Raw genomic sequence first — 17,405 nt, 5'->3', positions numbered from 1 at the left:
GATGTAAATCAACCTCATTTCTTTACTCCTAAGGAACAAATCCAATCTACTGAACTGAAAATCTCATTCTCAGAGTTTAACATATAAAACAGCTCACATTACTGAGATGGAAGAGGCAATGAGGAAAGGAAGGACATCAATTTCTGATTACCTTCTTATGAACAGAGAATGGACTCCAGATCTGGATGGAAATCACCTAGTCTACTATCCCTGGGCTCAGAGAGTTGTAACTGGTGGCAAAATTGGAATGACTGGTATCATTCCAGGGATTAGCAAAGTAAAATAAGTCTATTTCACTCTTGACAAAAAGGATAGTAATTGGATTTCATGTCAGCGAATAGTTTCCTGTATAAACTACTTCTAGATAGTTTGAGTACAAAGAAAGTTTAAGTCTAAACAAAAATTGTATGGATATTATAAATAATGATATAAATTGCCTTTGTAAGAAAGAGTTATTTGATCCAGGCCCACTCTAATCATTAAATTGGTACTTGAATTACTCACTGATGAGTCTGGTGGAAAGCACTCTATTAGGTTTCTGCCAAGTTTGCTAAACTGGGAAACATCTAATGCGAATGCTGCTTGTCTGCCTGAGATACTCAGCCAGAGTCTGCTTAGGCATCTTTGCACAGAAAAGCCACAGACTATGCAAAAAAATACGAATTTTTTCTTAAACATGTGCAATATTAAGCCAAAGATCTCCAATGAAGACACGTGGTTTTTAAAGTCTTCTTACAAGACTGGCCATATCTAAGAATACCAGCACTAAGAAATTTTGTTTAACATCTACTGACATCCTCAAAAATACACTTAGCCAATACTGAACTTCAAAGGTATTTCACATCAAGTAGCACATTCCTACTCTTATCAAGTTAATAAACGATACAGGTGTTCAGTCTCTATTAGCTTGCTGAATTGTAGCACCTGGTAAGCATGTAACCTGTCGGATTACTGAAGAGCACCACAGGTTCATGCACTTTCTATTCACATTTAGAATCCATGTCCCATTTTATTAATGGCTAAACTCCTAATTACTTAAAAAAACAAACAAACTCTTCTTCAGAAAAAATGGAAAGCAGAAATAACAACTTCTCTTTAATATTAAAAAAAACTCATTAAGAAATGGAAGGAAGCTATCAGGTCCAAGTAAAGAAGTGTCTTTCATTATATTCATATAATCACAGAATATTATCTGCATATTTGCACATGCATAGAGGCACAAAAAACATGTGGTATGCAGAATTTAACTGCACTCAGACAAAGTTATCATCTATGTGTGCAGCCTCATGTTTTTATCTTCAAGTTATTTAAGAATACACTTCCAGTTAGTTAAATCTATTAATTCAGTATCTTCTCGCATCTCCAAAACTGCGGCAGATTATCTTCGCGCTCCACACTTGTGTCTTCTCAACATAATTAAGGAATCCCCCCAAAACGCATGCAGACAAGTACATACAGACTGGCCTGAAGGAATTTCATTCATTCCTCTCCTCTGCCGCAGCACCTAAATCAATGCGTTGGGTCCAAGGCTGCTTGATGGCCTTAGCGGGAGCCTGCAGAGCAACATGAGCAGGTCCACACCATGGCCTCCCATTTCCCCCAGTGAGGACATCCCACACGGGCCAGGTGGGTGCCAGGTGGGAGGGGGTAACTGTGGAATGCCACAAGGAGCTGAGGGAGATTTTTGGTTTAGTTTCCTTCGAAGCAGCATGGGAGCACTGGGGTCGGCATTCAGTCTCCCTGGCTGACAGGGCAGCTGCAGGCCCTTAAGTCAGCATGTATAAACGCATCTCCTGTTAGCAGTGATGCAAAGGGCTTTCTGTGACAAAAGCAGCTCAATGAAAAATAATCAACAGCAGAGCGTATGGAAACAACACCCGACATTTCCATTAGGGCCTGTGTGTGTGCAGCCAACACAAAAACCCTGCCAATTGCCATGAGGGAAGATGTGGACAGATAAGCTAATACTAGCTTATTGTGCTAGCAATAGTGTACACTGCATGCAGCAGAGAATCAAAGCACAACCAAGGAATCTTTCTTCAAGAGAAAATCTGACCGCTTTTTGATGAGCACACACAGGTCTGTACATGCATCTCATCTGATGACGGACCGCACACCTGCTTTTACCAGCCCCTGCCCAAACAAGGAAACGCAACACTCAACGGCAGGACACCTTCCCTCCCCACCACTCACCACAGGGTGTGAGGGCAGCACTCACCTTCAGCTTGTCATAGCGCTCGCTTAGGGCTGCCACCTGATGGTCCCGGTGCCGCCCAACCAGCTTGCACAGGGCGCAGATCAGCTGGTCGTCCGTCACACAGTACATGTTCACCTTCTCGTCCTCGTGCTCCAAGCACATTAATCCTCTGATGTGAGAGTCCGGGATGGGCTCGATCAGCCGGTGGCCGGTGAAGGGCTTCTTGTTGGGGTGCGTGGCTTTCAGGCACTCCTCGCAGTAGGAGACCTCGCAGGTCACGCATGTCTTCACTGCCTCCTGGGCAGGGTCCTGGTCGCAGAACTGGCAGAGGACCTTCTCGCAGGAGGACATGCTGTTGCTGTCGAATGCCCGCTCCCGACGGGTCTCGCTGGGGGAGTTGGGCCCGCTCACCGAGGCTTTCTGAAAGCGGTCGATGATGTTCTGCAGAGTGACGTTGCGCTTGAGCCCCTCTAGACCGCGCTGGCTGAGGGTGATGACATAGCGGCAGGTGGGGCACTGGAAGGCGGTGATTGACTCCACCGGCTCGTTGGAGGCGCAGTGGGAGACCAGGATGCGGTGCGCGCAGTTGAAGCAGAGACTGTGAGCGCAGGGCAGCAGCAGCGGGTCCTCAAACAGCTCCAGACAGATAGGGCAGGTCAGTTCCGACTCCAGTGTTTCCATCTTCAGGCAAAGCTTTCCTGTGGCGTCAGCGAAATCCAGGGGAGCTGATCAGCTATCTGGAAACACACGCAAAATTTGATTAGGCAAGAGACAACATGAGGGGTCAGCCACGGGGGGTTGTCAGCTTTGCCGCAGCTCCCGGTGCTATCGGTCCACCACACTGGGCTGGAGAGCAAGCAAAAGTTTTGAACCTGCACATGCACACATCAAGGTATTTAAATCTAGACTGCCTTTTTTTTTTTTTTCCTATTCTCTCTGTTCACTTAGGAATGCAAAGCAAAAGCTCCTTATTCTTTCGCTTTCCCTTTCTCCTCCCGCGATTGAGGAAAGCAGCAGATGTTACTCTGTATTGCTAAAAAACCAAAATGACTAAAACAACAAAATGATGATTTTCAAACAGCCTACTACAGCAAAATCAAATTTCTTCTGCAGATGCTGCTTTTGGCTTTGCTAATCTAGTAGTAAAACTTTAAACAACTTCACCTTTGTATAGCATTGTGCAAGAGTCAGCCCTGAGTATTACAGCCAGTAACCTCACATCTCTCACTGCTATTTTAATTCACACAGTTCTTTTCTCAGATTGAAATGCCAAATTACTGTTATAGCACAGCACCTAGGGTACACATCTGTGTTCACCTGTGTAAATATTTACACGAATATACACAGGGAACAGCGTGTGAAGGAAAGCATGTGATATTTTTATGTGCTTCATGGATATATTCATTATACTATATTAATATACTGTGTTTCAAGATAATTTGTACCATATGTATAGGTACATATATGTGTATAAATATGACACACGCGTGTTTGCAGTGAGATAAATATAGCCAGAGGATTGTATGGTGTCCTAACTGAAATACCCAGAGAAAGATGAAGCACATGAAACTTCTACTAAATAGTAGTTTAGCCCAAATCGCTTGTGATTCTAACCTATGAAAAGAGTCTGCAGTGAGAAAGACAGTGAAAAGCGAGATCTGGTTAGGGGTTTGTCTGTGCCCACGCTTTGTTGTGTAAATATTGTCCATTGCTGAAACTCCTGAACTACGCTTGCTCTAGTGGCCTTAATAACCACCTGAGGTGGATTAGGAATCTGCAACTTCTGATGGGATTTTCTAGAGAAGGCAGCAGTGCAGCCCTCTCAGAGATCCACTGAAACATCATTTTGCTCCCGTTTCTGCGTTCAGCATCACAGAGAGAATGCAAAAGCGTCGCCCCGCGCAGCTCTCCCTGCAGAAGCTCCCATCAGGGCCTCGTCGCTGCCGCGAGCGGACAGCTCAGTGAGGCAGAAGCAAGAGCTATGCTTCACACTCACAGAGCCGTACCTCCTCCCAATACAATCTATTTAAGCTTTGTTGCTCATAACCAAGCACAGCTTCAGATGGCACAGCTGCACGGCCCCCGCACTGTAAAGTCATTGTTCTGTTGTGTGAACTCTCGCCTCCTTCCCTGACCAGGAAGAAAGAGGGGCGGACAAGAATCCCCCCAGACAAGTCTTGGTTCATTAAGGGCGAGGAGAGCTGGGGCTCATTAGCAGCCTTGGGAACCAAGCGTGCTTAAACCTCCTGTACTTCACGGTAATTAGAGTGTGGGGCGCGGCGGCAGGAATACTACCTATAACCCCAATAGGAACCACAATGAAATGGGAGAGTTCGGCATACATAGAAGCAATGTTTAGAGTGCCCGTCAGCATCCTGCACTGCTTGCTCTGTAGGAAGAGCAACAAGGCATCTGTTTCAGAATGTGCTCAAGAAATTAGGATACTCTGTCTCTTTGCACTCAGGCTTCCTTTTATTCTGCCAAGAAATTTGAGCGCTTAGGAAAAGGCACTGACCCTGTCACAGAATTTGGTTTCCTGAGTCTTCTGTGATGCTGATATTACTTGAAATGAAGTCCAGTTTGCCAAAGACTAATTCATTTGTAACTATCCATCAGATGCCATAATTGCATGGTGCATCTGGTCAAAATTAAAGGCCTGGCAACTTGATATAAGCAGGAAGACAGCTTCCCTGCTCTCTCTTCAGCCACAGCCACACAGCACAGCAAAAGATGAAAGCATTTTCTGCAAATGAAGAACAGTTCATCTTCCCTCCTCTTCACTCTCTGTATCACACAAGTCCCAGAAGATAAAAATCTCATTCACGTTGTTTGAATCCCTTCCACACCACAACTGTATACCTCATCATCCGCTTATCCTGCAGGCTGAAAGCTGCACTGGAAATGGGAGAAGGGGATTTGGGGCTGGCAGCAGACAAGGTTTTAAGAAGGCAAAGCACCTAATCATTGCTCATCTCTTGGCAGCCTAGTGAAAACCTGCTGACCTCTCTGGTTTGCTTCTTAGGACCACGTTCCGGATACAGGGCTTTCTTCCGTGCTCTCCATTCTGTACAAAATCCCTCCTGCTCTCTCATGTGCCAAAAGGTTTCATTCATTTTGTTTCCTTCTCAAAGCACATTGTTTTAAATAAAAGAATAACCACAGGCTTTTCTATGTTACTCATCTAAAAGGCAGTTGAACAGATTAAACCAGCAGAAAAATATTTGCATCACTGACTCACGGAAGGGTGTTTGAATCACTGTCATGGCTCTGTATAAACACCACCATCCTAACTGATAACCCGTTCCGATCTATCTGACCTAATGGAACAGCCACTTACTCCTGACTAGCAAGGGTGTCAAAATCTCATCCTAGACTGTAAAATTCTTGGAACAGAAGCCCAGAAAAGCCTGCCTTCCACGGTAATCAAAGCTGAGCACACTGACAGAACCAACCAAACAAAGACGTTTCCCTGTTTCCTTCTGCAGCTGCCAATAAGTCACCGCAACTGGGAGAGAGCAATGAAGACTTCAAGAGGCACTGAAGAGGGGCTGAATTTTCTGGGTAACCCAGTGATTGCTCATTAATTGATTGCAATTCTGCCTTTGCTTTGAAGTTGATGTCTGAAGTACAGTGCACAGCTGATCCAGCTACAGAATCTTTCTAACTCGTTGGTCTTAAAGACTCATACTTAGTAATTTACTTTCTTGTGTGTGATAAGAGAATCCATAGCAGCAGCAAACTGAGAGATTAGGCAGAAATGTAGTATGTATGGTTTATTATATGCACATGGTCATATTTCATTGTCAATGTGGCTTGTAAATGGAAAGCCACATAGACAGCCTCTAGACACAGAATGGGAAAAAAAAATTACAGTTCATAATTTCGTATTTTCAAAAATATGGAATTTATGGCAGAAAAGTATACTATTATCGAAATGCCATTGGAATTAGATATATCACTATTACAAATATCAAAGTAAAAGTTATTGTCAAAAGACAAGTGCTTTTTTTAAAAAAAATCAAAAATACACTTTGGTAATCTTCCCAGCACATAACAATTACTTATACATTATATGGTAAGTAAGGCAGTCAATGAAATCCTGATCCCACTGTAGTATGTGTCAAGACTTCTAGACTTCCCAAGCAGAATTAGCTCCTTTTAAGCACAACGTATTATTTTGCAGGTGGCATCAATGCCTTCAGTTGCGCAGAAGTGGTCCCAAAGCTCTTCAGTACTAAAGATGTAAGGGAAATGAAAACTAAAGCTGAACCAGATACATTTGAATATGTTCAGCAAAGCTGAATAGATTAAAAAAGTCTGACAAGCTATATCATAACTGGATGCAATGTTATGCAGCAAAAATGCCATTATTATACTTTCCATTTCTTGTGTATTTGAAAAACTGTGAATCAGAGATACTACCAAAGTCAGCAAAACTCTTACTGCTGATCTTAATAAGACCCCAAAAATGCAAGTCCCAAAAATATATTTCCTAAGGAGGACATCAAATATGTAGTTCATAATCACTTAAAATGTTATTATCTATAGGAAAATCTGGTGGTTTGGTAGACTTGAACTGAGCCCATGGTTGACTGAAAGCTCATTCCCAGCTTTTCACTGCTGGGGATGCCAGCACTATGGATGATCCTTACACTTTAAGTACAAAAAATCAGTATACATAAGCAGAGGGACACAAATTTCAAAACATTTCCTCACAGGAAGCAACATCCTTCTGTGTTCTGAAGAAATTACTGCCTTTAGAAAGATACCGCAAGACATGCATTGCTACGTGAAGATGGTCTTGGAGCAAATACCCATTCATAGCTCCTGCACAGAAGCTAGCACTCTTTCTACACCCAAATGTCTCTCAGAAAATTGCAACTAATGTCTACCAAAATTATTTTGCCAGCCTCCTTGGGAAAGAGACAAACATTCAGCAGCAATACCACAGGACCCAGACATACCACAGGTGATGCTACAGTTGTAAGATACCTCATGTAAGTATCTTCTTACATTCCATACAGTTCAACCTAGGTAATCTTCCAGCTTATCTGGTTGCATTCACTAGTGGGACAACTGGTGACCTGATGCAGGCTTTACATTTCTCTCTTTCTCACTGCTGTTAACTCAGTGATCAATAACATCTGCAATTCTTTATATTTCTTGTATTAACAAAGAAATTACAGAGTAACATCACCAAAGAACATTGTTCACCTTAACTGAGTACATTCAAGCTGAAAGGTGGTATTTCAGAAACGTTAACGTAACATCTGAAGTAAAGTGATTAAAATATAAAACAAAATTGAGATCTACATGCCGCAAGAATTCCAGTGAGGTCACTTTTTGTCAGTAAAGTGCTACAGATTTCTCCCCATACAGATAGGGTGACTAAATCACTAGCTATTACACTAAAGTTAGCTGACAGTGTTTAGTATGCCACGTGTTGCCTCCTGCTCTAGTTGTGTCCTGTTCTTTTCTATTCCAGCTGCTCCTACAGCCTTCAGGGAAGGCAAGAAGAGAATCTACTAGGAGTGAGAAAAGCTTCCTAAGAAGCTTTGATTTCCATCCTAGCTCCTAGTGTGGAGTTCACAGCAGGAGTTAAAGCTGTTTTGGTGGACCTTAAATAGTAGTGGTCTCAGTGACACGGAAGGAGAAAACAGTTGTATGATACTCCACAAATTTTAAGAATCTTAGTAACAAATAGTGCTAGGCAAAAGAGATGGATATGTGTCACGTTCCAGAGCTCCTCGATGTGCTACCTCACCGACAAACCAGTTTGTTGCATTTTGGTGAATGATGACCAAAATCCACCCAAGTAGGTTCAAACAGCATATTTTTTCCCAAACAATCTGTTGACTTATGGCTACCACGGTATTATTACTACAGTAAGGCTATTCTGGCCTGGGTCTTCCAAACTCATACAGGGGAATGTTTGCACACAAGACTGCAGACTAAACTAAAAATGAAGCACTTGTGGATTAAATGTTTTTGTTGAAAACACTTGCCAACTTTTTCAGACAGAAAATAAAATATTAAATTGCCACTAGATGGATATGAAAAGAAATTTCATATGAAATATGAAAAACTAGGTATGAAAGGTAATAAAATGGGTTATTCATGTATGCATGCATGCGCCTATGTATCCTAGGTGTATAGTAAAAGAAGATTTACAGTGAACACATACTCTTCCTGAATGAACCATGGCAAGTGCTTAAACAGTCTACTATCATAATACGCAGCTGCAGTTTTCAAAGCAGCAGTATTTTTCTGTTAAGTGCACTATAAAAGGAAAATTTTAAATTTATGTTCTTGTCATAAAATTTGGCATGGGCAATAAAAACCACTTGCAATTTCTTCTGTTAGCTGTAAAACAAAAAGCAAGAAAATGCTCTTCTTTTGCCATTTCCTATCCCTCTCTAGGATATAGAGAAAGTTGTCTTGGGAACAACTGTTCCTTCAAACAAATGAATCTGATTGCTTTACATCACGTTCAATAAATACTTCAAATGTGATTAAACCAATGGAATGCTTCATAGTGTGGTTTGTCCCAAGTCCATTAGACATTTTACCTTCTGCACCGGGGTCACTGAAGCCTATGAGTAACTTGTGATGCTAGCAATTTGCAGGACCATGGCTAGTGAGAGAATCATCTAAGTACTGTAATTTGTGTAAGTATTGCACAGGGAACTAAAAATCAAAACTTATATTCTTTTTAATATTTAATGAAAACTTCTGTAATGTTAAACAAAGCAAGGTTCACATGCCCTCATACGGAAATACTTGTTTGTCTACCGATTTTTTCTGTTTTGTTGTTTTTTTACCCAAACAGTGCAGATTAATAAATATTCAAAGGATAGTACCTGTTCAACAGCCTATTATGCAAAAGCACATACAAAAACTGAATACTTTATCCTACTCATACATTTTCCCTGACAAAAGAATGATTAGCTGTCTTGTCTACAAGGAGGTAACATACAATATCTCCATGATGTTGAGATTGTTGTTTGCAAAATTTAAAGGATATTAATGCAGCAAAAGAACATCTGCCATGTTGCTCGTAGTGATGCAAAGCCTTGCTAACATCTTTCTCTGCTTGAACCGTATGTTAGTAGCAGAATATATTTTCAAAAAGCCAAATCCTGTATGTTATTCAGTGAGATGAACAGATCACAGAATTATGGTATTTGGCACAATATCATACATTCCTTCTCACAGGAGCTAAAACAATAACTGAGCTTCAAAACCTAATAGGCAAGAAAAAAAGAAAAAAACCATACAAAGATGATGGCTCATAAATTCCAAAGCAATCAATAAATTGCTGGGTTGATGTTATACATAATGCTACACTGGATGCAATATTACACACGTGCATAATCCTATACTAACGCTCATTTGGAATGCTTTTTCACCTTTATTTTTTATAGTCTTGCAACTTTTGTAGCTTTGCATTCTTTAGGTACAAGATTTAATACTTCCTCAAAATGCTTGAGGATAATGAAAGCAAAGGATCGTTTAATCCTTAGCACATGTGGATCAGCATTAGGTCTACAAGCATTAGCGGTGACTTCCTAACAAACTTATGCCTGAAGATCTGTTCCAAAAATCCCTTCACCAACTAAATTCACACTTCTCAATGGAGAAACAGGTATTCATTCTGGGGTATATCACAGCAATCCAACAACAAATATTGAGGAAGTGGGTTCACACCAAGCCCCACCAGTCTGCATATGGCTTCAGTTGCACAACAGAGCCAAAAATCTCTCACTTCTAGGAATTTCACTTCTGTAGTGCCTTAGGTGACATGGTACTCTTTACAGCAGACAATACAGATACAGAAATTGCCAGAGATAGTTCAGTATGTTCCTCTTAATCATATGCATTCACACACACTGATATGTTTAGTGCAGCTTGGAAACACTGGGGCCCTTAAGCTACTGCAATTTTTTAGTGAAGGTTTTAGGGTAGCTTCAAGAAAGCAGATCATTCTTTTTCCAGCAAGTTGTCCTATGAATTCTTCCTCTGCAAAGTATAGGGGATCATAAATACCATTTCAATTCAGAATCATCACCTCCATCTAGATAAAAATGTGACATTATAGTTCCAAAGAATCCCAAGTCTGTTTTCTTATCAAAGGCAGCCTTTAAAATAGCAGCAAACAAAGTCTTGCGAACTACAACAGGTAGGAAATTGTGACCTCACTTGCCACACAAATCTGAATTTACACTACCAGCAAGCTGAGGGCATGTGGTGCTCTCTCGGCTGACTTATAAAGTCTCCTTGTGCTTATAAAGCTAAACCTATCACATTACATGGCACACTGCTGGCATCTCACTGAGTTGCTTTCTGCTCCGCATATGTGATCATTAAAAAAGCATACCAAAGTTTGTTGTTGGTTTTTTTAAGAATAAACAAGCATTCTCAGAGTATCTTCTGCACATTTGCAAAGGCTACAAAAAACCTCACCACCCAGCACCAAGGAGTTCCTTCCTCTACTCACAGTAAGCTGAGCAGCCAAAGATCAATGGTGTATTTAAAAATCAAGATTGCAATCAGGTAATTAGAAAGGGAAATTAGCTGTGAACTGTGGGAGTGTGGAGGATAAGGAACAAATTATATCTGTGCTCTGAAGGTAATCTATTTTAGAGGACAGAGGTAGTTAGAAACCGCTCTCAGTGGTGCATGCAGCACTCGGCTCAGGCTTCTTGCACCTAGCAGTAACAAAACGGGAGCTGGCAGTGCTACCGCTCCATTTGGAGAGAAAAATCATTATGAGGACCCTCATCAGACTCCCAGGCCTGCTCAGGTAAAATGGACATATCTCCCATCTTACTGCTGCTACTTGGACTACAGTGAGTGTGCTTCTGCTGCTCCACATAGCGGTACTAGATTCCCATTCCGGTAGCAGGATTATTTGGGGAGCATTCTTAGGCCCTATAAATCAGAGCAGAAGTCTGCAAATACATCATAGCAAATCATGAGTAGCACAAATATTAGAAACCTATTCCTCTGTCTTGCTGCCTAGTGGCTCCAAGCCACAAAAAATGGCATTCATATGGACTGGTCTTTATCTGCTCCCATGGTAGTTAACAGAGAACAACAGACATCTTTAGAGGCACCTCATGTAAACTATTTTAGATTATCTTTAGGATAAAATCTGTGCTTTCTAGAACTCATCCAAAATTTAAATATAACTTAAAGAAATTAGTCTAACAAGTAACTATATTTGGTGTTCTTGAGATTTAAGAAGAAAACAGACAATCTACATCTATGCTTCTGCTAAAGAATGTTCTTATGTGGTCTATAATCACTTATTTAGCCAAATTTGCTTCCAAATTCTCTTCTGGAGTACCTAATTTCTATCATTCTCTACTTTCAAAGATACAAAAAGATGCATGGAAAACTGAATTGACTTGCAGGAGAATACTGACTTGCAGTATTAATCCAGATCACCCCAAATGGGCAGAACAGTCCACGACTAAGTATTCTGACCCTGACACAACAGGTCAACAAATTAAAATGATGAGATCAACCAAAAAAGAAAAAGAAATGATGAGCTGTGTGCAGCCTGCTGTTCTGCCCCTAAGACACTCAAGGGTTTGGCATCCCAACTCAAGTCTTTTTGGTAAGACCACGTCTCACTCACAATGAGATGCAAAGTCAGTCTTCATTCCTTCTTAACAAGGCCAAATCATGAAGTGGCAAGTTTCCCCTTAACCTCTCTTGAGAACTAAGTCATGTCAGCTGCCAAGAAACAGAAACGTTTTATTGTTCACCAGAGACACACCCACCTGTATTTTATTTCTTAAGAAAGTGTTACTTAACAGAAACATACTCATATCACAGTAAACCCTGGTGTCCTCAGATACTTTCTTCTATGTATTTACATTCTTTAAGGGTGTTATCCTTTAAGGGCTATTTAAAGACCTGAGACAAACTGATCATTAAGTGCAACCACATAATCTTGACAAACGAGTTAGTAAACGCACTGTGGCAAAACTTCATTGCTTCAAGCTAAGAAATTAAGACCAGCAAAGGGCTGCATTGTATTGGCAATGCAATTTGCAGCTTGGAAACCAAAATGGTAAATAGCACCAGTTCTTTTTAAACTCTACTGATGACCAGAGATGTGCTCTGGGAGTTGAAGTTAGGAAACAGAGTAACACTAGTTTCTAAGCCACGTTAGCAAAATGATAAGAAAAAGTGATCCATTTTACCTATACTTCACTTGATACAAACCAGAAAACTGAACAAAAGCCAGAAGCTCCATTATTAAATTTAAGCTCACTCTTCTAAGTGAAAGTCTTCCTTCTGAGCTGTCATTATACAGTGTCTCCGTTGCTTGGAGTCCCAGTTCCTTCTAGCCCTGAGTCACAGGTCCGTACAGCAGTTCTCCTGCGCTCAGAGAGTTCCTGATCTTGGGAGAGGCCTTGCCTCATAGCCTTACAAATTAACAGAAAATGCATTTCACTATCAGGACATGGCTAACTGTGCCACTGAACACGCATGCATTTGCATGCATGCATGCACTGAAAAGGATCCACTGACTATAGGTAGTTGGACTAGTTACTAGTTTACTTGACAACTTCAGATTAATTGTCCTGAAGATAGTCTTCAGAATAGGCTAAGAGAGAGGAGGAAAAAGCAGTTAACATAAGCAATCACCTCTGAATAACTGTATCAATACCCCAGACAGGACTCTTACTTAAATGTTCTCAATGTCACTCAGAAAATAGCTTATTAGCTTTTAAGATTCCATGGAAAAAGAAAGCAATAGCTTAATTGCATGCCTTTGAGACCTTACTCATCAACAACATATAAAGTCTCACAGTTTATAAAAAAAAAAACAACTTGAATAAATTGTCTGCCTCCTGTCAGTTATCAACGAAGTCACGATTACTGCGTATTACTGGCATACGTCTGCACCACCTCCAGCCTTGATCTTTTTTTCTAGGAGCTTGCTAAATATCCAGTTTAACACTGGCCTGAATGCCAGCTTATTTTGTCCTTAGAAAATAGCTCACTTTGAAATACTGAACTGGGAAAAATCGTATTAGAAAGTCTCTACCTGTGGACTATACACGCTTCTGATTCTGCTAAGCGAATGGTCCATTTTGTGGGCTTTCAAACTTGCATGTCAATAGTGATCTGACCATTGCTGTGAGTATATTAGTGCCAAGAAGTATAAAAAAAAAACTTGGTAAAAACACCACAGTCTCAAGGCCATCCTACTTAAGTGTCATAGTTCTAGGTTACATAACTTCATCAGTTACAAATAAATAAATGGAATTTGAAAGACTTTGCTTGAGGAGTGAAGCAGACTTTAGGGAATTACTGTACTTTTTTCCATTCTTCTTGTGCAAACACGCATCTCAGCCTTCATCTGTTATTTTTAAAACAGAATTATAATGTTCCAGATGTTAACACTATGAAGATGCTAATGCTCCCTTCAGCTCTCTTACTTTTGCTGTTTCATGACAACAAGACAACAACAAGCGCTTGTTTGAATACACAGCACAGACTGCTAAAGAAAGTTCCCTTCTCCCTCCCCTAACATTTCTAGTACTGAAAACAAAATTCATCACAGCAATAGACCAAACCTCCACTCTTCCCATACAAACACTGAACACCTTCAAAAACGCTTCCCCAACCCCCTGAGATGGCAAGCCCCCACACTCCAGCATCGGCTGCCACTGGTGAGAAGCCACCCCACAGGTACCCACCGCTGCATCCCGCCCTCCTCCTCCTCCCGGCTGGGCCATGGCTGCAGAGATAGGGACCGCTGACCCTCTGGGAAGTGTGGGAAGCCCAGTGGCAGCCCCCGTCCCAGCAATCCTATCCCAGCGCTGCTTGTCTCCTTCACTGGGAGGCAGCGGCGGCTGGAGCACAACAGGAAAGCCTCCCCTACAATTGCAGGAAAACCCGCTCCACCTAACCACCTCCGCCAGCCAGTCGGCCGCCCTTCTCGCTGGGCCAGCACTGAAATACCTGCTTTCTCTCTCAAGAACTAGCCCAAAGAGGGTGAGGAGGCAGGGTCCTCTCATGGAGCATCCAGCGCTCGGCCTGGTGGCTGCGGAGGACAGGAGGTTGTGGGATGGCACCATCACACAGCCCAGCATAGGGCAAGCTCAGTCCCAGGAGCAATTAGCCCACTGCTGAGTGACGAGGGAGCGGCAGTGCCCAGACCGTAACAGGAGACCCATCAGGGCTGTCCAAACCTGCCACATGCAGACCGAGGGTTTCAGAAGGCTGTGTTTATTGATTTTTCCAAATATTACTCAAAGAGTTAATAACAGATCAAGTCCAGCAGGAATTTGCCAAAAAATGGAGATGATCTGAAAGAATATGGTGCCCAGGACTCCATGGAGAACCTACTTTCTGAAATTTAGCAGGTGAAATGTAAGATGACAGTAGTTGCTTAACTTTTTTTTTTTTTTAGCTAAACTTGCATGAAAGCAGCAAACTGCAATAGCAAACTACAACTGCTTCATCAAAGTGCCCAGGAGGAACCCTGACTGAAGTCACACCAGACATTTGGTCTCCAGTAAAGGTGTTAAAAATTCATGCAAAATGGAAACAGCAGGAAAGAACTGCTTCCTTGTGTTCGCTGCTTTTCATGTCCCAATGCCTTCTTTCATACAATGGTAACACGGTAAAGTGAAGCAAAACATACCTCAGGGGTTTGAGTGTAAGGATGCAAACCCACAGTCTTTGGTCTTTCTTCTGTGGAGTCAGCACTTTGTTCTCGTTGAAACTATAAACAACTGTTGTGATTATTTAATTTCCTATTCATTTCATTCACTTGAAACAAAAGATGGGAGCCCTCACATGTGCACACTCTTCATAAGGTTTTTTTAAAGGCTTCTCCTGGCAGTGTCTGTTAGCATGTGTGCGGAATGTCAGCTCGTAACTGGAGAAATGAGCATGCAGAAAGCAAGACAGATGTGCAGAGGTACTGTGATTACTGCAGCGCTTTTTTTTATGATATTAAATGTCCATAGGTAATCTATAGTCAAATCAAGTTATAACCAGCCTAGCAGGGGCCATAGCTCAAGTCCAGGCTGGAAGGATTTTAGATTCCTCAGCTCATATCCTATCCCTGAGCTTTCATTAAACAGCATCATGCAGTTTCTCTGGATTATCTCTCCAGCCATGCCGGCTCACATTCATCCGGGCGCATTCAGGATCAACCACTGTGAAGACTGGCGTTATTGGCAGGTGCTGCCCTGCTGCTCTGTTTTTCCATACTATAGTTAGCCCAAGCTTTTCATGCTCTCCGCTTGCAAACAATCAGCCACAGTCTGAAACAAAGTTTCAATAAAAACATGGCTTTTTGTAGTGAAATCTAATCAATCACAAAAGTGATGCAAAGCAGTTCCAATAGCTCTAATTCTACTGATATTTTTACCTTCATTTCTGCATGCATGCTTCTTCAATTCATTGCGTTTGTTTTAATGGACAACATGGAAGAAGCTGCCAAAACTTATCTGAATCTGTCCATATGACAGTATGTCTATGAAGGCTTTAGTGTACTTTTCACTTCACATACATGAGAATGCACATGTGCACGTGTGCAAGTAAACAATTATTGGTTAAAACCCATAGCCTCAGATACTTCTGTCTGTGCCATTGACTATGCTAGATTGTTCTAGTTAGCAATTCAAGAGAATAAGTTAAGATAAAAAATGCATCTGAGAAAAATCCACATCCTCTTACCATAATCTCCCTTCTTCCACTTTCTTAACTCACATAAAGTATAAAATAGATGACTGTTAGCCTTCCTTTTTGCACACATCTACTGAAATCCATGAAAGCCCCATCAGGCAAGACACTGGACATGGAGTTCAATTCTTATACAGAAGAAGGACTGAGACATATCATTGAATGTGAACAAAGTTATCATAGTTTGACAAGATACCAACTTCAGAGCCAGCACTGCTTTGGTGAGTTTTCAACAAAACAAAACAATTTGCGTCAGCCACTAATAGCCTCTTTTTGCCAGAAGTTGCAATCTTCACCACAGAATCAGCAAAGCATATGCTGCACCACAACTCACAAGTTTCTTAGGAAAGTACAGCTCAAAAAGGATTGCTCGAAGTGCAATATAGTTGCAGCAGAAAGACACAGCTACCTGGTGATGCTAATGTCTTCAACTAGTGCCAACTGCAATGTGGTGAATTTTTGGCCATTTCCCTAGCTCAGTTAGGTAGTGAAGAAATTCAGTCAAAGCTCTGAGCCAATGTACTATCAGAGAGGTAGGTTGATGTATGTAAGTTTAACAAAGCTTAAGTCTCAGATACATAAATGAGTGACACTTATTGAACCACTGTAAAATGATTATGTTTCATGTGTGTGAATTCTAAATAATGTTTTTTTCTGGTGACAGTATCTGTAGAATTTATCTTGGTTTTTGTGCAAGGCTTCTGTTTCTTCACAACTCAGGGTGAGCTCAGTACGGGAAGAATTTGGCCTGTTTTTTAGGGGAGAGTTAAACAGCATGCTTCACATCCTGCACACCCTATAGCTATGCTGTATAGCAACCCAGTATTATTTTGGTTACAATGCTCCTTGCAATCAAGAAACACAATACTGCAGGAACTGGAACAGATCGACGATAGGACAGAAATAAGCAGGTGTCCAATGTGGCTATAAGAGGTCCTATTTCCACAAAGCATATGAAATGCTAGGAAAATATGATAGCGTAGCCAACTGTGAGAAGCAACATTGTTTAGGCACAAAACTCTACTCCAGCTCCACTACTGCAATTCCTTGAAACATAAGCACTCAGTACTTTTTTTTTTCCTATGGGTCTGGTTGTCCTGCTGATAAGTCAGGCAGAAATAACTCGATAAAAATAGCTTTTTTTTTTTTTTTTAAAGAAATCCAGAAACTGAGACTTCTACTTGTTGGTTTGTAGATCCTGACATGCAGCCTCAGAAACATTGCCTTTACTGCTTTGCCATATACCCTATGCGAGAAAATTCTCCATGCCGCTTATTTCATGTGCAGAACAGAAAAACGAACACAAGGCTTTGTAAAAGCTTAAGTACTTGTGGAATTTTATTTAATCTTATTTTGATGGACAGGGGACATATTTTTAGATTGATAGGTGCTGCTGCCAGGCACCAGGCAGTTGAACTTTAATCAATTCACTGTATGTGGAATGCAAATGCCATAGCATACTATAATGAGATCATAGGAGAGATCTGTT

General features: G+C 41.3%; 1 protein-coding gene across 6 annotated transcripts in view; it reads right to left on the bottom strand.

Annotated features, from left to right (window-relative positions):
* The window catches only part of MID1 (midline 1), a 253,902-nt gene that overhangs the window by 104,210 nt on the left and 132,287 nt on the right, over positions 1 to 17,405 (bottom strand). For 5 of the 6 annotated variants that reach the window (XM_021410705.1, XM_021410719.1, XM_021410696.1 and 2 more), the window contains exon 2: positions 2,219 to 2,934. In XM_021410705.1, coding sequence (XP_021266380.1) covers positions 2,219 to 2,878 — 660 coding nt within the window. In that variant the 5' untranslated portion in view covers positions 2,879 to 2,934. Of the gene's footprint in view, positions 1 to 2,218; positions 2,935 to 13,917; positions 14,058 to 17,405 lie in introns of those variants that run through there. The other variant, XM_021410687.1, reaches the window with a different exon arrangement.

Source organism: Numida meleagris, chromosome 1 (assembly GCF_002078875.1).
Source record: "Numida meleagris isolate 19003 breed g44 Domestic line chromosome 1, NumMel1.0, whole genome shotgun sequence".
In the NCBI taxonomy this organism is placed as follows: Eukaryota; Metazoa; Chordata; class Aves; order Galliformes; family Numididae; genus Numida; species Numida meleagris.
This window is presented reverse-complemented; position numbering and strand designations above follow the sequence as displayed.